Raw genomic sequence first — 23,270 nt, 5'->3', positions numbered from 1 at the left:
TACCATTTCACTTGGGTCCTGTAGATGGCAGTGTCGTGTCTTTGTTTTCCAGGGATGCCCGTCACGACAGTCATTGCGACTGACGCAGACGAACCAGGCAACCCCAATTCTCAACTGTTCTACACCATCGTAAAGCAGGACCCACCTCACGACATGTTCCAAATGAACAAAGATGGACACATCTATGTGGGCAAGTCCACTCTAGACAGAGAGGTGCAGGCCACTCACAAAGAAAGAACATGTGCAAAAGTGTGAAAAGTCGCTCAACCGGGTGTTTTTGTGCTGTCAGACAACAGATCGGTACTTTGTGACAGTGCAAGCTCAGGACCTCAATGGCGACCCTGACGGACACACAGGGACCAGTACGTTGACCATCAATGTGCTGGATGTTAATGATAACGTTCCAACACTGGAAAAAAGCCAGGTACTGGCCGTAAAAATGAAACATGGTGCTTTTCAACAGTCACGTCGGGTTGCGTTGTCACCGGGCATGTCAAAGGTCACGTCATGTTGTCAAGTGTTTTGTTGCAGTACGAGGCCAGCATTATGGAAAACACGCAGGGTGTGGAGGTGATGAGGATCAAAGCTCAAGACCTGGACCTAAAGGACAGCGACAACTGGGAAAGTGTGTTCGATATTGTCAAAGGTAATGAGGCCAAGTACTTCAGCATCAAAACAGACCCAAAGACCAATGAAGGCATCATCATGCTTGATAAGGTACGCGTGAAAATTAAACAGAAACGCGCAGGCTACCCACGTTAGTCACAATCTGAAAAAATACGTACGATCTCACAGCCGGTGGATTATGAGCATGTGAAGGACCTGGTACTTATGCTCACTGTGAGGAACAAGGCTCCAATTTATGAAGGACTTCCGCAAAGCACCACGTATAAAACCTACCCTGTTAAAATCAACGTGCAAAACCAGCGTGAAGGTCCATATTTTGATCCTAAAGTCAAAGTGATCACCATGTCGGAAGGAGGCGGCACGCCTGGCAATGATGTCATCGCTCACTACCCAGCACTAGATGGAGACACTGGAAAACCAGCTGAGAAAGTCAAGTGAGTGGCTCCACACTGAGCTGTCACATTCCATCCATCCATCCATCCATCCATCCATCCATCCATCCATCCATCCATCCATCCATCCATCCATCCATCCATCCATCCATCCATCCATCCATCCATCCATCCATCCATCCATCCATCCGTACTTGTGTTGCAGGTATCTTAAAGGTTCGGATCCTGACAACTGGCTTACCATTGACCCAGAAACGTCTGACATCAGGCTGAACAAGATGCCCGACAGAGAATCCACTTTTTTAGTCAACGGGACGTACTACGCTCAAGTTCTCTGCATTTCTGAAGGTACACTGAGACAATAGTAGCATTGCGCAACCTCCTTAGCTGTAAAGATGCTGAAATATTCTGGTGGAGTCCCACAAAACACAAAAACTGTACGAGAGTAGCTTTTTAGGCATCTCCACTTTATTATTTTTAACTCCCTTGTGGACAACTAATTTGGAGATGCAAGTTAAACGAGTTTAATTGAATTCATATGTCTACCTTTACCAGACTATTTAGTATCTGAACAGAACTTAGGACAGAATGTGAGTTCTGTTGCTACTTCTGTTTCCCGCAAACAGACATCCCATCGAGCACCGCCACTGGCACCGTGGCCATTCAGGTGGAAGACTTCAATGACCACTGTCCCACCCTGACCAGTACCCTCGAGACTCTTTGCATTCCTAACGATGCAGTTATCATTAACGCCGTTGACGAAGACGACTTCCCCAATGGAGCTCCCTTCACCTTTGAGATCATTCCAGAGGGCACTATGGGAAAATGGCAGGTGGAGCATCTCAACGGTGAGGACATAACATCTGGCTTCTTTAGGCTATTTAAATCTTCTCGATTTAAATCTTCTCATGGTTGAACCTGTCAGATACCGCTGCCATCCTGAGAGCCCAAGAGTCCACATGGCCCGGTCTCCATGAGGTGCAATTATTAGTGAAGGACCAGCAGGGGGAGGTGTGCCCAGAACCACAGAAGGTGACAGTCCAAGTGTGCACATGCGATGATGGAGTGATTTGCGGAAGACGAGGTGGAAGGGGTCAACCTGACAAGAAGTCGGAGTTAGGACCCGCAGGCATTGGACTGCTGCTACTGGGCCTGCTGCTGCTACTGCGTAAGTGCGATCAAACGGGTGTGAATGTTGGATGGAGATCAGAGCATCAGGAGTAGAGACACGCATTTTTTTTAATACAATGACTCAGATTAATCCATGCAAGTGTGTTGCTGTTCCAGTGGTTCCCCTGCTGTTGCTCTTCTGTCAGTGTGGGGACACTATTGGGCTGCCAGGGGGCGCTGCGGACATACCGGATGGAACCAAGTCCCACTTGATAAACTACTGCACAGAAGGCCAGGGGGAGAACGCGGTCAGTTCTGATCACTCCGCCAACTCTTGAGGACACATTCTGTTATTGACTTCTGTATGTCCATTCGCTGGTTCTGTGGCAGGCGGTGCCGCTAAGCCTCATCCCGATGCAGCAGGTGGCCCAAGACGTGAGCAATAGCGTGTACCAGTCAGACTTTGTAGACACCTTCCAGGGAAACATGGAGCAGTCCTGGGGAAGTAGGCAGGCCAACACCAACACCTTCTACTCCAGGTTCGGAGGTGCGGCAGTAGGAGGCCAGTCCATGGCGGTTTACGACAGCATCGCTCTACCGGACCACCTGCTCGCTCAATACTACCAACAGGTGACAGCAGTGGTGTTCTTCTCTACAGGCCTATTATGTACAAAGCAATGACCGACATTTGAAGAGTAGAAATGCAAATGCAGCTCTTCTCATGATCTTGTTGACCCACATCACACATTTTTGGTCATATTTCAACAGAGGGTGTACAGCGAAGGTGGGAGAGAGAACATGGCAGAGAAGGACACTCACTTGAAGTATAATTTTGAGGGCCAAAGTTCCTCAGCCGGCTCTGTGGGCTGCTGCAGTCTCCTGGAGAATGACAACGACCTCTGCTTTCTTGATGACCTCGGTCCCAAGTTCAAGACCCTGGCAGAAGTGTGCAGTGGCAAGAAGCTCCAACTAGATGTCATTCAACCAACAACAAAGGTCGTGACTGAACCAAAGTTGGAACTCCCAAAGCTGCCGCCAGTTGCCCCCATGGTAGACCAGACTCAAGTGGTGAAGGAAAACATGATTACACAATATCAAGGGATGACCGCTGGGATGGGAGGGATGGAAAACCAAATGTTCTTGCTCCAGCAGCAGCAGCCCGTCTATTACGCCGCCGCAACACCCATGCAGTTTGTAGTCCAGCCACAAGTCCAAAACACCCTGCTGCTGGCCGAGGCACCAGCTACCAATCTTCAGGGAGTGGTTCTGGCAGCACCCGCACAAAGCATGCTAGTGTCTGGCAGACACACCAAGGATGCCAGCATGGTGCTGGTGGAGAACCCCAAGGTCCAGGCTAAGGTCCACACAAGAAATCATCCCGGCTTCCAGAATATGGTGATGGTGGAAAGCAAGCTCCCTGCGGGGTCTGTGAAAGTTCTAAAGGGGACCAGAACCTCCCTGGTGCCAGAACGGATTTCTAAAGCTCACAAAGTCCATTTGGTGGAAGGCTCATTTGGCGGAAATGAAGCTGCAAGTGTGTCCCAGAAGATTAACACCTCTGGATCTGTAAAATCCTTCAACATTAAAAGCACCACCACTAAGTCCACTGGACCTCAGGTGGCTTCTTCCAGAATCCCGACGTACCACAAGATGGTGGTACAAGAGACACGCAAATAACGGATTTTGGCTATAAGCTGATTCAAGTGCACATGACGGATTATTTTCCTGACTCGATCTTGCTGACTATTTCCAGTGCAATGAACGGGACTTAACGATCATTTTCAGGAATGTCCTCTCTTTTTTTAGTATTGTATGTAAAACTACGTAGAAACCGTCTAGGAGCTTTTGTATGTGCAGTTGGCTTTTTCTGGTCAGAATCGATTGACTGGTGAAAGAATTCAGAGATTTGTTACTAAATAAAATCGCACAGAATTGGAGATAAAAGATTAAAAGTAATATAATATGCCATTGTGGCGCTATAGCCACCATTTGAGTTTCAACGCCAGCATTTGTGAAAGTAGCTCAGGTGAGTACCAAATAAAAGAACGCAGCTGGCTATGCATACAAAACAAGAGCGCTTTGGGTGTGTCTGCCGAGATTGTGTGTGCCTGTGCATGTGTGAGCTTCCGTTGCCGAACCGGTTTTCAACCTTCGACACAGACACACACAAACTCACCACAAGCAGATCTGCTCATTTTGGTAAAATGAAAGTTTATTCATGCCATTATTTGTATTTTTCAGACTGTAGTGAGCTGCCAAGCCTGTGTGGATGCGCTCTTTCTCGACTTGTATAATTGATTACTATCTCCAATTTAGATGTCATTTTGTCAACTACTCATAATGTGGCACACCTTTGGCGGGGGGGGGGGGGTCAGATTTGAAGGCCACGCCCCGTCTTTGCTCACAAGCTGAACTTTGTAATTACAAAGTGCAACAGAAATATTTGTCAAGGTCAGGCAAAGCACACCATGTGGAACGTTTAGAAATTCACTTTGATGTAGATTAGGGACTCGGGTCAAGATCACAATCCTAAATCCATTTGCAGTCCTATAAATCATGAAGCTGTAAAGACTGTAAATCCCATGGATTTTATTGCAGCCCTTTAGATTGTTGAATCAACCAAAGCGGAGTTAACACACTGGTTCTCAGTGGCTCAAATTTTCTAACTAGCTAGTGAAACAAGTTGTTATGATGGATGACTTGTTTTGGGCGTGGCGGCTACGCTGAGACTTTCATCCAAACTTTGTTTATCCCTCAGTCATCATGTGAGTCAATTAAATGTGACTCACACTCGAGTCGAGTCTCGGCAACACCGAGACCGACTCGTTATGGCAACTCGTCAAAATGTCAGACGAGTTCCCCGAAGAAAGGACTAATGACCCAACCTTCACCCCCTGAGGGGATAGTTCGCGTCAGGCTTCCGACGGACAGCTTGAGGAGCCAATCACAAAGCTGAAGCCAAACTGACACATGATCCGGCGACAAAACAGGCTTGACTGCTGAGGTGGCTGTTTGTCTTTAACTCAGCCAGTAGAAGCTCGGCGTGGAGTGACGGCCGTATTGTTCTGCCGCTGGAATGAACTGCTGCCACTAACTCACCTGCGCTTCATACGAACTTTCTTACTCACACTTTCTGGGTGTGGCGCTCGGCTCCCGTCAGCAGTTTTTGGGCGAGACGGTGATTCTCACAGCGGAGAAACTCTTGGGAACTTTGAAAACATCAGGATATTTCTGGCCTGATGCTGACAATTCCGATGTGTCATACTGCCCCAAAAAACATGCTCAGAGAATCAACAGGATGAACATTCGATAGAGTGCATATGTCAAAAATTAAATTTGATTAAATTAAAAGTTCACAATGTTACATGATTGGAGTATAAACATTAAATATGATGTAAATATGCGACCTGTTGTTTTCCTTTGGTATGTCATTTATTCTGTCAGTCTTTCAAACGCAAAACTGTAAACTACTTTTTAGTTAATATATAAAGTTAAAATTCAGGCCAAAATGTCACTTTGGTGCCAAACAAAGTCTTGAGGGTCCAATCAGATTTTGACACGAAGCCTACTTAACCAATCATTGGTTGGTTAACTTGCTCCCTTCTTCTTTTTTTCTTTTTCAATTCTATCAGCAGATGACAAATTCTCACATCACTGCATGCGTGTTTGGTCAAGTTCTGCTCCGTTTAGTAGCGAGAAAAGCTGTACATGGAAGTGAAAGGGGAACTTATTGGGGAAAATATTGTGAGAAATGGAGGGTTCCAAATATTGTGTCGTGTTGGTACAATGAAGTCAACCAGCATGCTATAATATCAGTCACAAAACACATTTGCAAAACTTATGACTGTCAACTCCAACGTATAGGTGACAAATTTTCTGTCTCCAACGAGCTCAATTAATAAGTACGCTTTGCATTGTATTCACAGAGCAAATTGTAATCTCGTAAAAAGGAACCATGGCGCTGATAATTGTGTTTTTCAGGCCTGCACAGCCTAGACTAACATGTTCTGCCAAATATTTCCAGCTTCTTCACACACTAACCTGTCACTGCCTGCTAGGTGTGTGTGTGTGTGTGTGTGTGTGTGTGTGTGTGTGTGCGTGCGTGTGCATGGGCGTGTGCGCGGTGAGAATAAAGTACTCCGCCCCTTGATAAATAAGCCTCCTCCCGGGCCAGGTTGTCTCACATTATCAGGAAGCGACGCGGGCTTCGTTTCATGGACAGCAGACATGATTAGGATGTATTTGTCGCTGCTGTTGGCCGTAAGTATTAACTTTGATACAGTTTGACATTTTTACAGTTGTTCACCGTCACAGCAAAAAGGTGGGGAATTTTGGAATGTGAAATTTGGACCTCCAGGGCATCTGTTGCTTGTGGACATCTTTTGTGAAATGTAAACGAAAAATGTCAACGGGCAAGTTTAGTTGAGTGTTAGTTTGGGTGTGTTTATTTGACACTATAATTTGTTGGCTCCTAATAGACGGTTGTCATGGACACCAAAGGTGCAAATTCAAACAACAATTATCACGTCTCAGTGGTTAGAATGTACACAGAATTTTTATGGGGTTGAATTTACTCAGTAAAGTAGATGTATCGTTTAAATAAAAATCATAGCTATTGTAACAGTGTAGTAAATGATACATCGTATCATTATCATCGTAATTCATTCAATTTTGCCAAAATTCCACCTTCAGCTTACCACAAAAAAGTCAGCATCTGCTCAACATAGCATTTTCCAAAGTTGTCTGTACTTGCCTCCTAAATCCAAAGTAGGAGTGTTTGACTGCGCTCATTAAAAGCTTGACCTGAGGAAACATATTTGTGTAGGTCGTTTCGATAAGTACATCCCGTTGCAAAGTCAAGCTCGTTATCAAGTGCACAATGTTGGACGTGGGACAACTGCACCGTTGGGCCTCTAATGTTTAGGGTAAAGTTGGGTAATGGGTAGTGTTGGGGTCAGAAGAGTTAAGGGTATGACCCTGTGGAAAGTTGGAAGTTAGCATTCGGGCCTCTTGAAATAGTTTAGTGGTAAGGTTAACGGCATTCACGATTTCTTGGCTTAATTCGGGGTTAGGGCAACAATTCTTTGAACTTGCTGGCTAACGCTATCTTCCCCTCTGTTGCTACGTGGGTGAAGACGTATGAACAGCAGTTCCCCTTCAGGGAAAGTTTCTTGATGCCAATTCTGTACATTCTTTACGGACTGCATGTGTCAACTTGATGATTTTGGCAGCCAAAAGATGCACTGCCACGCCCACTCGTGTGAGTTTGTGTCAGCGCTGCTCACCTGCACGTATGCACTAGCATGGAGTTTAGTCTGCGGGCGTGGCAGGCAGACAGGCAGTTTTGACAGTTAGGCGGGGAGCTAGGGTGTGTCGGCCGCTCCTCGCTGGGTTCACGTGTGTCTGGTAGTATGAGAAGCGACATATTTTCTGTGGACTTTAGGATTAGGGTTGATGTTAGCGTTAAGGTTAGCGTTAGCATTGGGTTTAGGATGGCTGGGTGTTACGATGTTGGGATGCTAGAGTGTCAGGGACACAGAGTTATGGATAGATTGTTACACTTTAGGTGTCTCTTGAGGTGTTAAAGCATTAGGATTTTTTGACATGAATATGCTAAGTCCTTTTGGCATGTTAGCATGTCAGGCCTTAGGCCAGGGGTGTCAAACTCATTTTTTTCGCGGGCCGCATTGTAGTCATTGCTTCTTTCGGAGGGCCATTATGACTGTCAACCTAAATAAATGTATGAGCACCTCATATTATATACAGTAAAAGCTACAGAACAAACTGACAAATAACTTGTTTTCAAATCAGACGAGTAAAAACTGGTAATATATTTAAAACTAAAGATATTATTAAAAGTGAAGACGATTTGCAATTTTAGTAATCGCACACGAATTTGATGCACAATTTGCCTTCGCGGGCCACATAAAATGATGTGGTGGGCCGTATCTGGCCCCCGGGCCTTGAGTTTGACACCTGTGCCTTAGGCTATGAGGCCTTGGGATGTCAGAGCATAAGGATTTTATAGAAGGCCACTCAGACGTTAGTTAAGGTGTCATTAATGCAAGTAATATTGTCGACTTGATTTATTACTGTGCTACATGGTTGTTGGCTTATTACTATAAACTTAATTTTGCTGACAAGAGCAGGGTGTGCACCTAAAGCCCGCTTCACCGCAACTTTCAGTTGTAGGCCTGACAGGTTTGTCCGCATTCAGCCGCCGATTCGTGCCTGCGGACATTCAGCTTCAGACGCACACAACATTGGGAAGAGAGTTATTAAGCATTCTATACAAAACTGATATAAATAAATGTTGCCATGTAAATTCTTTTGCCAGCTCCAGACATTTGCCCTGGTGGAGGGTGAAGTCCTATCCAGACAAAAAAGGCACTGGGTCCCACCGCCAAAGGTTCTGGTAGAAAACACGGACTACTCTCAAGAACTCTATGTGGCTAAAGTGAGTACGGAGCAGTAGCAGACATTGTCAGCCATTTGCGTTGGCGCATCCGTTTGGTCCAATTGTGCACAGAGGGAAACGCGTATGAACCGGGCACCATACGTTTCAGATCCACTCGGACTTCGATGACGGCAAGGGGAACCTGGCGTACTCCCTGGAGGGCGTGGGTGCCAACCAATACCCCTTCCACCTTTTCGTGGTGGACCCCAGAACGGGCTACATTAAGGTCACCAAGATGCTCGACAGGGAGGAATACAGCACGTACAACGTGAGTTGACAAGAGCCAAGCAGTGACCTCGTTTGACAGGATGGCGAGGAGCCATCTATTAACAAACACTAACAAATCAGGCTTGAAATACTTAATCAAAACTCTAACCTTGTTTGAAAAGTCTAACTTCAAACACAAGGTTGGCATTGACATAGACGGCCATGGATTTGATACCAAAGCCGTACAGCCCTAAGTGTCAACTGACTGGTTGCTTGCAGCTGTCAGGCGTGGCGACCTACATGGACGGCAGGCAGGCGGAGAAAAACATCAACATCCGCTTCAGGGTGGGGGACCAGAACGACAATTCTCCCGTCTTCGGCGTTATCCCGGCCAGCTCAGTCAACGAGCGCAGTGGTGTAGGTGAGCGAACGAGTCGCCTGGGCGGGGTTGCAGTCCGCCGTCGCGTGTGTCTGACTGGTCGCCCTGCGTGGCTTCTTGTTGTAGGGACATTCGTCATGAAAATCAACGCGACTGACGCTGACGAACCAGGAAATCCCAACTCTCAGATCGCCTACAGCATCGTGTCTCAGGAGCCGAATGACGACATGTTCTACATGGAGAACGATGGCACCATCTACGTCAAACGCACCAACTTAGACAGAGAGGTACAGCGTTTCATACCCTACCCTCATTTGAAACTCTAACTGCCTTTAAACCTTACTTTGTAACCCTAACTCGGTCTTAAACCCTCACTTTGACCTTTAGCCCTTGTGTTTTTGTGCCACCGCCATTTGAACTTTCAGAAAACAGAGCAGTACACGCTTACAGTGAGGGGTCAGGACTTGAACGGCGCGCCAGGCGGGAACAGCGCCACCGCCACCGTTGTTGTTAAACTACTCGACGTCAATGACAACCAACCCACCCTGGAAAAAAGCGTGGTATGCTGTGTGCAGTTGCAATGCCTTGGTTTCACTGAGGTTAGTTCACAGTCACAGCCGTCATATAGAAGTTGTGCTCTCCCAACAGTACGAGGGCAGCATCGAGGAGAACACACAAGGTGTGGAGGTGATGCGGATCAAAGCTCAAGACCTGGACCTGCATGGGACGGACAACTGGAAAAGCATCTTCAAGATTGTTAAGGGCAATGAGGCCGGGTACTTCAGCATGATCACCGACTCAGAGACCAACGAGGGAGTCCTCATGCTCGACAAGGTACAAAATATCAAGTCAGGTTTTGAGACAGGGAGGATAGGAAAGTTACATGACAGCACGTTTGTCCTGTCACAGGCTGTGGATTATGAAGACGTGAAGAACATGGACCTGGGAATTGCCGTGCTGAACATGGTTCCACCTTTTGATCCATCCGCTACATCCACAGCTAATATTGGTTTTGGTGGAGGAGGAGGTGGTGGAGGAGGAGGCGGTGGAGGAGGAGGCGGCGGAGGAGGAGGAGGCGGTGGAGGCGGTGGAGGAGGAGGTGGAGGAGGAACCAGCTGGATAGAAAGTTTCAGCAGTGGCATGACAAGTACAACTGGAGGAGTCATGTGGAAAGGCAACACATTCAAAACCTACCCCATCAAAATCAATGTCAAGAACCAGCGAGAGGGTCCACAATTTGACCCCAAAGTCAAAGTAATCACCATGTCGGAGGGAGGCAGTTCCACCTTCAACATGAACAGCATCATCACTCGGTATGCCGCGCTGGATGGCGACACGGGGAAACCAGCCGAGAACGTCAGGTGAGCGGCTACACCGGTGCACGTTGTGACTCAATGTGCGACGAAATTCTGACTTGTCTGTAAACTGTAATAATCCACAACCAATTACTGCACAACAATGAACCATAATGAAATGGAGGAAAACATCCACACAGACCTGAAGCCGACTGAGCATGTACAATGTGTTTCAGGTATGTTAAAGGTTCGGATCCTGACAACTGGCTCACTATTGACCCCGAGACCGCTGATATCAGACTGAACAAGATGCCCGACAGAGAGTCCACTTTATTAGTGAACGGCACCTACTACGCCAAAATACTCTGTATTTCTGATGGTACGCAACCACAATCGTTTGTGTCTTCATGTGGTGTTAATGGAGTATTCTTAGCAGAAAAACACATTGACTCTTGCTGGTCTGTCCCCCATAAACAGACGTACCATCAGGCACCGCAACTGGGACGGTGGCCATTCAGGTGGAGGACTTTAATGATCACTGTCCCACCCTGACCACTACCCTCGAGACTCTCTGCATTCCTGACGATGCAGTTATCATTAATGCTGTCGATGAAGACGACTTTCCCAACGGAGCTCCTTTCACTTTTGAAATCATTCCGGATGGCACTAAGGGAAAATGGCAGGTGGAGCATCTCAACGGTGAGGAGATAACATCTGGTCTCTTTTGGATTTAACCAACTTTAATTGTCAGGCTAAAGCTCATGTTTGAATTTGTGTGACCAGATACCGCAGCCATCGTGAGAGCACAACAGTCCACATGGCCTGGTCTCCATGAGGTGGAATTATTGGTGAAAGACGCACAAGGGGTGGCGTGCCCGGAACCGCAGAAGGTGACGGTCCAAGTATGCACATGTGAGGATGGAGAGAATTGTGGAAAACGAGGTGGAAGAGGTCAGCCCAACAAGAAGTCGGAGTTAGGGCCCGCAGGCATTGGACTGCTGCTACTGGGCCTGCTGCTGCTACTCCGTAAGTACAAAGTCTTGGTTGGGTTGAGGCCTCAACCAACTTGCCAAACAGACCAGTTTTAAAGTTTGGATGAGTAAAATAATGTTTTATTCCCACAGTCATCCCTTTACTGCTGCTCTTCTGCCATTGCGGTGGAGCTGCAGGCCTACCAGGCAACTTTACCGAGCTGCCTTTTGACACCAAATCACACCTCATGAATTATCGCACCGAGGGCCAAGGAGAGAACACGGTGTGTACAGGAAAATGTTATGATCTTTACTTATGGAAGAAATGTTCTGACGCAGTTTGAACTGTCACAGGAAGTGCCGCTCATTAACATGCCGACGCAAGTGGATGCCGTGGACATCTCAAAACAGGATACGCTGTATGGGGGGACCATGCATGGCTTTCGGGAGGACTTCTCCAGTATGACGAGAGATACCACTATGGGAATGAGAAATCAGCGAAGGCTCTACTCAGAGTTCCAAAGAGAATCAGGGGCAGCTTATGATGATATCGGTTTCCCACAACACATCCTTTCACAGTACTACGCTCAGGTGTGGTGAACATTCCCCTTTATATGTTCCAATCAAAATGGTACTCAAACTGTATTGTACTTCTGTAGAAGAGACTCTGATAAACATTGAAGTACTGATTTAACATTACAAAAATAGTATAGTACTTCTACAACGGATTTGTCCTGTGTAACTTCCCACCACTGCTCCTAATGTTTTTGATACAGAATGATCAAAACATGTCTTTGTCCTCCCTCAACAGAAGATGAGCAGCGGAGGAGAGGACCTGGCAGTGAAAGACGCGCTCTTGGTGTATGACAACGAGGGCCAAGGGTCCTTGGCCGGCTCGGTGGGCTGCTGCAGCCTCCTGGAGAACGACAACGACTTGCAGTTCCTCGATGACCTCAACTTCAAGTTCAAGACCCTGGCGGAGGTGTGCGGCGGCAAGAAGATCCAACCAGATGTCACTCCACCACCCCCAAAGGTTGAACCAAAGCTTGAACTCCCCAAGCTGCCACCTGTTGTCCCCAGGGTAGACAAGACCGTGACTCAGGTGGTGAAGGAAAACACAACTGCACGAAACCAAGGCAGGACCACAGTGATCGAAGGGGTGGAAAACACAGGTCAGATGTTCCTGCTACAACAACAGCAGCCAGTCTACTATACCGCCGCGGCCCCTATGCTGCAGCCTATGCAGTATGTCGTCCAGCCACAAGTCCAAAACACCATGCTGCTGGCTGAGGCACCAACTAACAACCTCCAGGGCGTGATGCTGGCTGCTCCTCAAGGCATGCTGGTGCAAGGACAAACTGTGGTGTCTGGCGGGCAAGCCCCTGGCATGATGTTGGTTACAGGTACCCCTGGATCACCTACACAAGGCATGATAGTCCAAGGAAAGACTGTTATTTCTGGCGGACAAGCCCAGGGCCCTGGCCTGGTGTTGGTTAGTGGTAACCCAGGGTCACCGACAAACGGCATGGTAGTCCAAGGAAAGAAGGTGGTATCCGGGAAACAAGTCCAGGGGCCTGGCATGACGCTGGTAAGTGGCATGCAAGCAGGAACCTTACCAAGTATGACACTTCAGGGAACATCTACGCTAACCAAGGGTCACGTTCAAGCCCCTGACAACCTAATCAACGCCGGGACCATCTCAAGCTCCCAGACCGTAATAGAGGGCAAGGTTCCTGTGGGGAGAGTGGTGAGGACCAGCCAAACTTCCACCAGAAAAGGCGGCGTCCAATTGCCAGACCTTGGCATGAGCAACATCGCTGGAGCTCAGGGCATCACCATGACATCATCCAGCACTGGCGTGAGCAGAGTCCCGACATATCGCAAAGTGGTGGTGCAGGAAGAAAAGCTCACTGAACTGTAACACAGGGCAAATGACTCTTAAAAGCAATTTCTCTCAAAGGCGGTTCCTCAAGTATTTTGTTACCGTGCAGGTTTTATTGGTGGTGGATGTTCTGCCGCAGCCTTGCCTTGTAGCGAAGCTATACGGCTCCTACCCGTTGTATACGTTATGCTCTTTCTCGACCAACCTCAGTAGCCTGTGGAGACCCTACCAGACACTTCATGGAGATCCCGTGTCAGTTTGCCTACTGGCGACCAAACTTGGTTATGGATGTGCTGTGTGTGTTTATATGTATGGATTCTATAGCTACTTTTGGATGTGTATTGCACCAGGGTGGGATCATTGAATGTTTTTCATGTGTCAGGAGAGGGTTTTGTGACTTTGTTTTAACAGCAACTTTTTTTTTGATTGATTTGAAGATGTTTTTCCACATCAAAATAAAAAGAAAAGGCGGCGATATTCAAACATGTCTGGTTCTTTAAAATTGTTAAACCCGGACAACTGGTTCAACTTGTCTATGATGAATTGCAGTACACCATTCAAGAGAGTTACTCCTTTTCACACTGCATTTTTGTGGTGTTCACCCGGTGGGAGGGGGGGGGGGGGGATACGTAGAAAGGACAATGTGGTTCTGACCAGGAAAAAGCCTGGAGGTGGAAGATGATAAAAGGCTTGTGCTCCTCAGACAACTTCTCAAAGTCTGCCACAGAAACGCTGTCCATTCAGATGAGCAACTTCAACGACCACTGCCCCACCTTGACCGCCACCAACACCAGCGTGTACTCAGACCAAAAGACGTACTTCGTTACAGGCCTGAACTTCACTTCCAATGAAGTGGCCATTATATGTTGTTTTGTTCATCCTCCCACTCTGAAACTAATCTGCAGCTAATCATAGCCCTGATGACATAATGACAGGAAATGAGCGTGTTTGTGCATCCACTTTGGCTTTTTGAACTCACACACAGCAGCTTCCGACCTTCTCGCTACTCTGAATATTTTGCATCAAATCTACTATTTATCTACTTCATTAAAATTTTCTCTGTAATGATAAAAATGAAGCTGTTTTGTTTGTCAGTGCATGATCTGTCAAATAACGCTACATTGAGATTAGCCCAAAATGCTATATTTGCGCAAGCTATCCCAATGTCATTTGAATATATAAAAATCACCAGGCTTTCATGTGTTGCAAGACTTGCATAATAAATTCAATGGAGCCTTCAGATTGGCTCAAGTGAAATAAATGGAAATGTCATTACTCTGTTCCAGTCTCTCTCTCCCGAAAAACACCTGCTATGCTAACATTACGCTATCACAAGCCAAGTTGCGCTAGCAACCGTCTGTGCTTTCTGCAGTACATTATGTAAGAAATTGGTTTTCTGCTTCGATCCACCAGGGGGCATAGGAGATTTCTATGACTGGTGTGATAATCCTTGTTTTTCAGGATTTTTTGGGTGGTGTTTTTATTTAATTTTTAATGAGTGGATGTAGTTTTATGGTACTTTGTAACAAAAAATAAAAAAGTCAGTGTTTGGATTAGAAATAAAATGCGATGGGAAGAGAGTGTGTGTGTGTGTGTGTGTGTGTGTGTGTGTGGGAGGGCGGTGTGGGTGCATCACGACAGATGCAAGCCTCACTTGAAAGCTGCCTCTTCGCACACCACCTCCGCGTCCTCCGGGAGGGGATGGGGGGCGTCACGGCACGTGCGGTCCGGTGGGCTTGACGCCAGCTCGCTTACAGTTTGAGGCACGGACATGGCGAAAGCTCAGCTGCCGTGGAGGTTCTTCTTCTTCTTCATCTTTTTCTTCTTCCGGAAGCCCCTGCACACGCAGGTTAGTCAAGCCGCTGTTCGTGTGTGTTTGGTTGCGTGTGTGCGCGCACGTACGTCTCTGAGGGGTTGGCTCATCTCCGTTGCTATGGCGACCACTTTCATGATGAAGATAGGATCCATCCTGCTCGTCAAACGGTGAGGCGTTAACAGACTTCACATAGACGCCGGTCACATAACTTAGATTGTTTGACTCGACAGACTCACGTGGCGGTCACAGTGCAGCAAAAAGTTGTTTTTGGTGCGTTCCCAAACGTACAGTACCGAATGAGCTGCAGTAGTACTGGACGAGGGTGATTTGAGGTGCAGAGGTCTCTGGTGGTCTTAACCACGGAAGGGAAACGCCGCCGGGAATCACCGACAACTGATAAAAGATCAGCGAGAGACAGGAAAGTTTTGACTTAAGGTACTTTTGGCTGGTAAGGCACAAGATATACAAATTTACCAGCCAATTTTGAATGTCTGGTTCCTCTCAAATTTTGGTGTCAAATAATTCTTTTGCGACTGATTTGACAATTATTTCATATTTTTCACATCACTTCATGGAAGCCCCCCGCCCACTTCCCTCTCCAATGTTTCCACTGGGAACCCATTAGTCTCCGCGTTTTATCGTCATCCATAATGTATGAACGATGAAGACCGAAGTCAAACGTGCTGTTGCTCATCACCTCCAACTGCACTGCAACAGTTGCTTCAAATGGACACTTCATTAGGGACAGCATTCTCACAAAGCTTGATTCATTTGATCCTAAAAATACACCAGAGAAAATGACCAAAATACACCAAATGCGGTCTGCACAGTAGACACAAAGGCACCAGCCTGTTCTAATAAATAGTTGGCCCAGTCCTCACGTTCAATACGCAATCGTTTGTCAAGTTGGTGGCGGTCGCTGCTGAAAGCGAAGCCGAGGCCACGAGAATTGATTGCGGCCTTGCGGCTCTGCAAAAACAAGCCAAGATGTGCTAGGTTAATGTAGCTTGCATGGCTGCACGCTTGGTGCTTCGCATTTGTATCATTTAGAAGGGTGGATCAAATAGAACATGCATTTCCACATTCTCACCCCCCCCCCCCCCCCCCCCCCACTCCCTTCCTCCATAGGCGCGCTTGTCATCAGCGCACCTCAAGTGTTTGTTCGTGTGCTGGCTGGCGGTGTTGGTGGGCAGCTGGGTGGTCTACGTGGAGTACTCGTCCTACTCCGAGTTGTGCCGAGGACGCCAGTGCAGCGCAGCCATGGTGACGGGACCAAACAAAAAAAATATTCATCAGTTTCTGCGTGGGCTTCTTTCACCAGCCACCTTGTCTGATGCTGCTGTTGTGTTTCAAGTGTGCCAGATACAGAGACGGCCTGGTGGACGGCGCTGCCTGTAGCAGCTTGTGTGATAAGAACACGTTGGAGCTCAACAAGTGTCTCAGCACGCACGCCACCAAACAGGTACGCTTACACTTCGCATTTGTGCCAACATTCAGGACCTTGGACAGCAAATCCAGAGAAAACTCATGAAATGAGTGATTCTTATTTTTCTGCGTGTGGTTTGCAGGTGTACTCGAGCATGTGGGGCGACCTGGAGGGCGTGGTCAGGTGCCAGATGGACGAGGCCCCCGCTTATGACGTGGCCGGCCAGATGGAGACTAGGAAGGAGGTCGTTGCCCGCTTTGCCACACCCCCGAAAGGAACCTCTGTAGAAAAGTTCAGGGAGATGATCCTCGACCACCTCAAGGTCAGCAGCGGGAGCTTTCCATTGGGACATCAGATTGTGCCCTGGATTGGATTTATTCAATACTGGGTACAGTACGAATCTCAGAAGGTTGTGGGTGTTCCTCACAGGCCAAAGTGGACGAGGAGCAGGCCAACCTTGGCGAGCTGAGCACGCGTGCCCTGGCGGCAGCCGACGCTAACAAGGACGGACACATTTCCCTGGCGGAGGCTCGGTCATCCTGGGCGCTGTTGCAGCTCGACGACTTCCTGCTGGCGTTGGCGCTGCAGGAACGCGGACACACGCCCAGGATTCTCGGCTTCTGCGGTGATCTCTACGTGACGGAGAAGATACCAAACGCCCCACTCTACGGTGTCAGGGCACTGGCATGGGCGCCGGTCTGGGTGCGCCGTGCCACTGACCGCTGGTTCGGCCCCGCCTGGCCCCACAGGGCCAAGATCTCGATCGGGCTCCTGGAGCTGGTGGAGGATCTGTTCCACGGGGCCTTTGGTAGCTTTCTCATGTGCGACCTGAGCGCTGCCCACTTTGGGTACACCGGGCGCCACGATTTCAGGGTGGCAGATGCCCAGAACATCGTCCCTGAAGCCACCTTCCAAGAAGCCATCCGGCAGCAGAGGTGTGACAAGGACACGGACTGCCTTTACGGTGTGGACTGCCTCACTTCCTGTGATCTCACCAAGCGGCGCTGTACCCCCGAGGTGGCCCAGCCCAACCTGGCTAAGGCCTGCCGGGTCCTGCAGGAATACGTCCTGCAGGGGGCGCCATCGGACATCCGTGAAGAGCTGGAGAAGCAGCTGAACGCCTGCATGGCACTGCGCGGATCAGCAGAGCAGGCCGAGATCCAACACTCACTGGTTCTCAACAACCTCAAGACGTTATTATGGAAGAAAATCTCGCACAACAAAGACTCCTAGCCAAAAGTTATTGGAATCCTCAATCAGAGGTTTTCTGGTCTGGATTGGGGTTATGGCAGACTTTAAAGGAATCTTAGGGTATCCTACACAACGTTTTAGGGTATTCTCAATTCAAATATTTTGTTTATGTGTTTAAGGTAGTGTTATTTTGACCAAAATAACTCTTGGGAGATTGAGAGCAGATTGAGTCAATCGTCAGTCTCAGAAAACCCCAGTTTGCACTGGCGAGCTGTTATTTTGAGAGTAAATAAAGATAAGATTAATATTAATCAAAATATTTTTAACGCGTTTTGATTTTGCGACATTCGTTTTTTTCTCAAATTTGACGTGGTTGAGAAATGGAAGCATCCAGTCCTGTAGGGTACAACAGTTAAGTCAAATGACATTAATTGTCTTTTGAATTTAAGGAGAAGTAATTATTGGTCCATTGTGCAAATCTTTCCGTTAACTCAATACCACCGTCATAGTGCAAATTGTAAGCCAACTTAACCGCACATGACTGTGCCATGTCCCACCCACCTCATCTAGAGCAGTTCCCTTTTCATATCAAGCATTTGACATAATAAATTGAACATTTCAGTGAAATAAATTATACTCACCAAAGATTCTGAAGCAAAAATGAGTGCGTGCTGAATTTGATTGCTATTTGCGACATGTTTTGCTCGTCGAACGTGGCCTGCTTGAGCTTAACCAACCAATCAGAGGACGGGAAAACACTGACGTAATGTTGGGTGGTCCTTTAGGCTAATTGGTTAAAAACAACGGTTGTAAACTTCTTCCATGGGCTGCTGCTACAATTTCCTGCCCTCAGCGAATAACAGGCGAAGTGACCGAAATATTTCAGAATGCTTAACTGCATTTGGAGGGGTTTATTGCATGTTTTTAAATGATTCATTTATTCTCATTGGTTCATGTCAAATGTCATCCCCATAAAATTCATATTTCTTTGAATGACACACATGCAACCACAAAAGTGCAAGCATGTTTGCAACACTTTGACACTATTCTTTTGTATAATTCTGTTTTTTGTATTGTGGAACCTGTTTTTTAAGGGGAACATGTTGGTAAGTTTGGTGTCAAAATGACATACTCTGTTGTTCCTCCTTTTTATTGAGCGACAGTGTTTCTAAGCGGCTTCTAAATCCTTTGTCATAGTTGTCAAAATAAAAAAAAACAGCCAACTAATCATACACTGGCAAAGGTTGGATGAGATTGCTTTTAGGATGAAAGAGTGGCTCTTGAAACACTGGACCTTGGAGTGTATACAAAGAAAATACATCTTACAGTTTCACACAGAAACATACAGCAAGTGACACCCAGTTGGATAAAGTGCAATTAAAGAAGGAGCGGCAGGGCAGGGTTGATGTTGCTTCACTCCCCAGAGCGACAGCACACCCTGAATCCGCATTGCAGGTTCTGGCATCCACTCGCCGTGTCTGCGTTTGGCCCTGACCACACACGCATACACACACACAATATAAACGTCAGTCACTGCACGATCAAAAGGACAATGTTGTTTCCAAATAAATAAAAAGAAATAACTAAAATACAAAAATAGCAATAGTTCAGATTGTTTATCCTTTGTCATAGGCGATTGTGATGGAATTTGCATTCTTGGACAAGGCGCTTCTCTACCATTGATGTTGTCGCAGTAGTAGAAATGTTCGTCGTTGAGGGCGGGGCAGGCCGTGACCAGCTGATGAAGCCCTGCCTCCGTGACCGACAGGCAGCCTGACAGGTTGAGATGCTCCAGGAGCGGAAGGCCTCCCAACTCCGACATGGCCCTCAAACAAACAATATTGACAAATACTCATTCTCAAGTTTGTTTGATTTTTTTTTTTTTTTTTTTTTTAAATCTGCAGCCCTACCTGAGTCCCACATCTGTGACCTGGTAGCATCCGGACAGGCTGAGGAAGTTCAGCGTGCGTCTGGCACCCGACTGTTTAGTCCTATTGTCGGGGCGTTTAGTGTCCTTTGGTGAGCGGCGGCCATTAGTCCTGAAGGCACCGTCCTCGCCGCCTCCGCCATTGCAGCAGACGGCGTGAGCGCAAAACCTGTCTGCCGACATAGCGTAGTGCAAAATTGCGGCGTTTGGGCCCGTCCTGCGGCCCCGCCTGCAGCAGCACAGGCTGCCCACCAGCTGAGTCTCCACAAAGCGCTCTCTCTCCTCCTCCTGCTGGACCTCCTTGGTGCCTCGCCGCGTCCATTCTGCCGAGTCCTCGATGTCGGCCGGCAACCAAGCGGGCCCCCAGCCGCCGGCTTCTTGCTTCAAGATGACGGCCCGCTGCCGGCGTTGGCGGCGTGACCGCCACGGGGTGCCGAGGTCCCCCAGTGCCAGAGAGAGTCTCTTCAGGGCATGGTCTGTAATCTTGTCACAACCCGACAGGTCCAGGTGCTTCAGAGATGCGCAAGAGCCCACATACGACCAGCTGGGGACACAAGAAAATCCCAATAACAGTTGGCATCAAATCAACAGCAGATGTCTCTGTGCGACGCGGCTTTTCAGTTTACCTGTCAAAAGCAAAGTCGGTGACATCTGTCTGCGTCAGGTCCAGATGAGCCACGTTTGGACAGAGACTGAGGATCTGACGCACCTGTTCCAACAATATCTCAGTTCACACACTGTGGTGCTTCATCATACTAACACAGAGGACAAATACATGCCGCCCACCATATTTTTTTCCCATATTTGTGTGCACACATATTACACACCATTTTGCTGGAAACGGTGGAGCCGTAGGCCAGCACCAGCGACTTGACATGCGGGCCGACGACGGGGAGAAGGTTCTGGATGATTCCATTCAGGAGTCTCTTCTCACGCTGGGCTGTGCTGATAGCCAACGTGTCGCCAGCGTCGCCGCACTCATCTGAAGTAAACAGCGCCGCATTTGACGGCATTTAAATCAAAATAATAAGATTACCTGTTGTTCCTGTAGCGTGCAAATGAAAATAAGAGAAGGTCACCAGATTCATCGATGTCGGCATCCTCATCCCACTCCTGGTACGCGCGGACTTCCTTCTCCCGACTCTTGAGCCATCTGTCATCCGGCTCCTGGTCACAATCTCCAGGAGGGCCGTTGTAATAGTCACCTAAACACACCAATGTTACATATGACGAAACGACAGACGGGAGAGAGAAAGTTGCAGATGATTCCATTCAGGATGACTTATTTTCCTGCGTATGAAGGGCGCAGTTACCTCGGGCCCAGCGTACGGGGTAGAGGTGCCGCCACAGAGAACCGGTCTTAGCCAGCTCAGACCAGGAGCCACACACTTGGCTGCAGTTGCAGAGATCTTGAGGGCCCAAATAGCGAAAGATCCTCAAGATGACTTCGACTGGAAGCTGGGCGACGTGCACCGAACAAGAGCCGTTGCGTTCAACTTCTACAAGAAGACCAGCTTCCATTAGAAAAACTAATTTGGACAACAACAAAAAAAGGACAATTCGAGTGCAATTTTTTTTCACATATATCTTTACACAATACTATTGTGAAAAAGTTGGAACTACTATGCAGCTAACCGTAGTCGGTTTTCTCGTGGTCCGCATATTTGAAGGCCTTCTGCAGCTCCTCCGCGTGGCTCCACAGGCTGAACCCTTTGAGGACGTCTGCGGCGCAGTTCCACGGCCGCTGGGTGCAGTGCTGTGCCATCACCTGCTTCTTGATGGCCTTCAGCTCCTCGTAGGTAAAGTGCTGCATCAGCATGGGCTGAAACACCTGCGACACACACACTTGCTTGACTCCGTTGCACTCTGATTTCAGCTGCTTTTTAACTGACCAACCTTTGGACAACATCGTGGAATGAATATACACATTAATGTTAGTACGTCATTTAAGCTAACGAAGGTTCACATGAGGCAACAGGGGTTATTATTCATGATCGTCTCTGAGGGATTGGCGCCATATTGTGGCATTTGTAGGTAGGTTGTTTTGTGCAAGTCTTAAACGGTTTCAAATAAGTTGTAGAAAAAAGAGAAATAAAGAGGCGGACAAGAGGTGGACTACCTCTTCTTCTTCCTTCATGTGGGGCAGGAAGTCCTGAGTGAAAGCCTCCAGTCTCTCCTTCAGCTGCTGAGCGTAGTTGAGCTGCTCGTATTCACTCTAAAAACACACACAAACCAATGATTGCTTTTGACACATGGAAAACCCTAAAGCTGAAAATCAGAAAATGACTTCACTGACAGCAGTGTCAAGGTCCCTCAAGGGTTGCAACATCCATCTGCTTTTCAACTTCAAAATGACCGTCGTGACTCATATTAGTCCAGACATACAACAAGTCAGCGAACGATAATGATAAACGTGTGCCTAAACGGAGCACGAGAAGTCAACATGTGCTTGCGTGGACTGGGCTTTTAATAAAATTTTACAATTTGCAATTAAACAATTTTATCCATGTAGTCCTTGGAAGGCATGACGGCGGGCCCACCTTGACATTGTGCAGGCCCTTCTCGAGGAGCAGCAGCATGTCAGAGAGTTTGTTGTCCGAGTGCATGTTGTAGACGGTGCAGCAACGCTGTTCCAGCAGGCTGATGATATACTCGTTCTCAATCTGCTCGTGCATCTTGAACTCCTTGAAGGTCATCAGCAGCGACTTGAGGAAGGAGCGGAAGTCGCTAATGTTGGAGAAGTTGGTCTCAGACAGCTGCCAATCAAAAGCAAATTATAGCACGATCAAAAGTCAAACAAAACGCAGACGGATGGAAATATGGAGTCCCACAATTTACATTTCTTCTCATAAGGTTAAAATCAAATTCAAAGAAATTGTTATTGTTTGATTTTGTGGTGGGGAAAGATATGGCGGAGACATACCATATTTACGGGTTTCTATGTGACGTCATCATGTATTACAGCAACACCCCTTCATTAACGCTCGCTTGCGTGATAAGCGCACTTTACGTAGCGAAATCGATATTATAAGTAACATCGTTTTGTTTTCACACGAGCAAATTTTTAGCCTGATGACCTGCTAAATAGCAATAAATCAACAAATGTGTTGTCGTATTTGATGGCTGTTGCATAACCACTTTAGCTAACATGCTAAAGCTAGCGAGCGTCATCTTTTGGGGCCAACGTTGCCACGATATGCGTTCTAAAAGAAGACATTTGGAGCACAAACGTTGAACAAACTCCTTTGCAAATTCACCTTTTCGGAATAAAGGCCCACCAACTGCTTCATTCGCCAGTGCGGGCCAGTGAAGACGTCCACCTCGTCCGGAAAGGGAGCCATGTTGACCAGACTGGGAGCTGTGTAGCTAGCGCCGTTAGCGTTAGCGTGGAGCTTTTGCGTCGTCGCAGTCACTCGATTGGTGACGTCTTCTTTGGCCGCCAGGGGGCGTTATTGCGTTTGTTCCGACTTGCCAAATCCTATTTAATAAAGCTGAATTATTTGTTGAATCCATTCAGGAGTGCTATATTTAATGGGACCACATTTTACAGTTATTCTGTTGTCAAACATGAGTTAGCGAAATCATTTTCG

General features: G+C 47.5%; 4 protein-coding genes and 1 long non-coding RNA gene across 6 annotated transcripts in view; 3 read left to right on the top strand and 2 right to left on the bottom strand.

The window, feature by feature from the left end:
• The window catches only part of LOC125967061 (desmoglein-2.1), a 7,112-nt gene extending 1,577 nt beyond the window's left edge, over window positions 1–5,535 (top strand). For both annotated transcript variants that reach the window (XM_049717754.1, XM_068652136.1), the window contains 10 exons: window positions 53–213; window positions 290–424; window positions 532–717; window positions 796–1,061; window positions 1,225–1,367; window positions 1,646–1,867; window positions 1,945–2,187; window positions 2,307–2,437; window positions 2,520–2,759; window positions 2,898–5,535. In XM_049717754.1, the coding sequence (XP_049573711.1) occupies window positions 53–213; window positions 290–424; window positions 532–717; window positions 796–1,061; window positions 1,225–1,367; window positions 1,646–1,867; window positions 1,945–2,187; window positions 2,307–2,437; window positions 2,520–2,759; window positions 2,898–3,806 (2,636 nt within the window). In that variant the 3' untranslated portion in view covers window positions 3,807–5,535. The remainder of the gene's footprint in view (window positions 1–52; window positions 214–289; window positions 425–531; window positions 718–795; window positions 1,062–1,224; window positions 1,368–1,645; window positions 1,868–1,944; window positions 2,188–2,306; window positions 2,438–2,519; window positions 2,760–2,897) is intronic.
• Window positions 1–16,493, bottom strand: part of LOC125967076 (uncharacterized) — a 25,657-nt gene extending 9,164 nt beyond the window's left edge. The window contains exons 1-4 of the long non-coding RNA XR_007480658.2: window positions 16,286–16,493; window positions 15,373–15,529; window positions 15,223–15,289; window positions 14,975–15,157 (exon numbers count right to left, since the gene is read on the bottom strand). This is a non-coding gene — a long non-coding RNA (uncharacterized lncRNA). The remainder of the gene's footprint in view (window positions 1–14,974; window positions 15,158–15,222; window positions 15,290–15,372; window positions 15,530–16,285) is intronic.
• On the top strand, window positions 6,256–13,803 carry LOC125967053 (desmoglein-2.1). The gene is made up of 14 exons (XM_049717743.1): window positions 6,256–6,389; window positions 8,467–8,586; window positions 8,696–8,854; window positions 9,073–9,214; window positions 9,299–9,459; window positions 9,598–9,732; window positions 9,821–10,006; window positions 10,082–10,533; window positions 10,704–10,846; window positions 10,945–11,166; window positions 11,251–11,493; window positions 11,592–11,722; window positions 11,793–12,029; window positions 12,250–13,803. The coding sequence occupies exons 1-14, from the start codon at window positions 6,357–6,359 to the stop codon at window positions 13,357–13,359; spliced, it is 3,474 nt and encodes a 1,157-aa protein (XP_049573700.1). The 5' UTR covers window positions 6,256–6,356; the 3' UTR covers window positions 13,360–13,803.
• On the top strand, window positions 15,041–18,985 carry LOC125967071 (divergent protein kinase domain 1A). The gene is made up of 5 exons (XM_049717784.1): window positions 15,041–15,169; window positions 16,265–16,399; window positions 16,491–16,598; window positions 16,705–16,884; window positions 16,992–18,985. Exons 1-5 carry the CDS (start codon window positions 15,092–15,094, stop codon window positions 17,793–17,795), a joined length of 1,305 nt encoding a protein of 434 aa, XP_049573741.1. The 5' UTR covers window positions 15,041–15,091; the 3' UTR covers window positions 17,796–18,985.
• Window positions 18,650–23,106, bottom strand: fbxl5 (F-box and leucine-rich repeat protein 5). Its single transcript, XM_049717770.1, has 11 exons — window positions 22,938–23,106; window positions 22,221–22,436; window positions 21,800–21,895; window positions 21,316–21,511; window positions 20,994–21,179; window positions 20,760–20,885; window positions 20,508–20,662; window positions 20,307–20,389; window positions 19,664–20,224; window positions 19,431–19,579; window positions 18,650–19,243 (listed from the first exon to the last, which is right to left on the bottom strand). The coding sequence occupies exons 1-11, from the start codon at window positions 23,019–23,021 to the stop codon at window positions 19,167–19,169; spliced, it is 1,929 nt and encodes a 642-aa protein (XP_049573727.1). The 5' UTR covers window positions 23,022–23,106; the 3' UTR covers window positions 18,650–19,166.
• Window positions 23,107–23,270: the final 164 nt, after the last annotated feature.

This window comes from Syngnathus scovelli, chromosome 10 (assembly GCF_024217435.2).
Source record: "Syngnathus scovelli strain Florida chromosome 10, RoL_Ssco_1.2, whole genome shotgun sequence".
Classification (NCBI taxonomy): Eukaryota; Metazoa; Chordata; class Actinopteri; order Syngnathiformes; family Syngnathidae; genus Syngnathus; species Syngnathus scovelli.
This window is presented reverse-complemented; position numbering and strand designations above follow the sequence as displayed.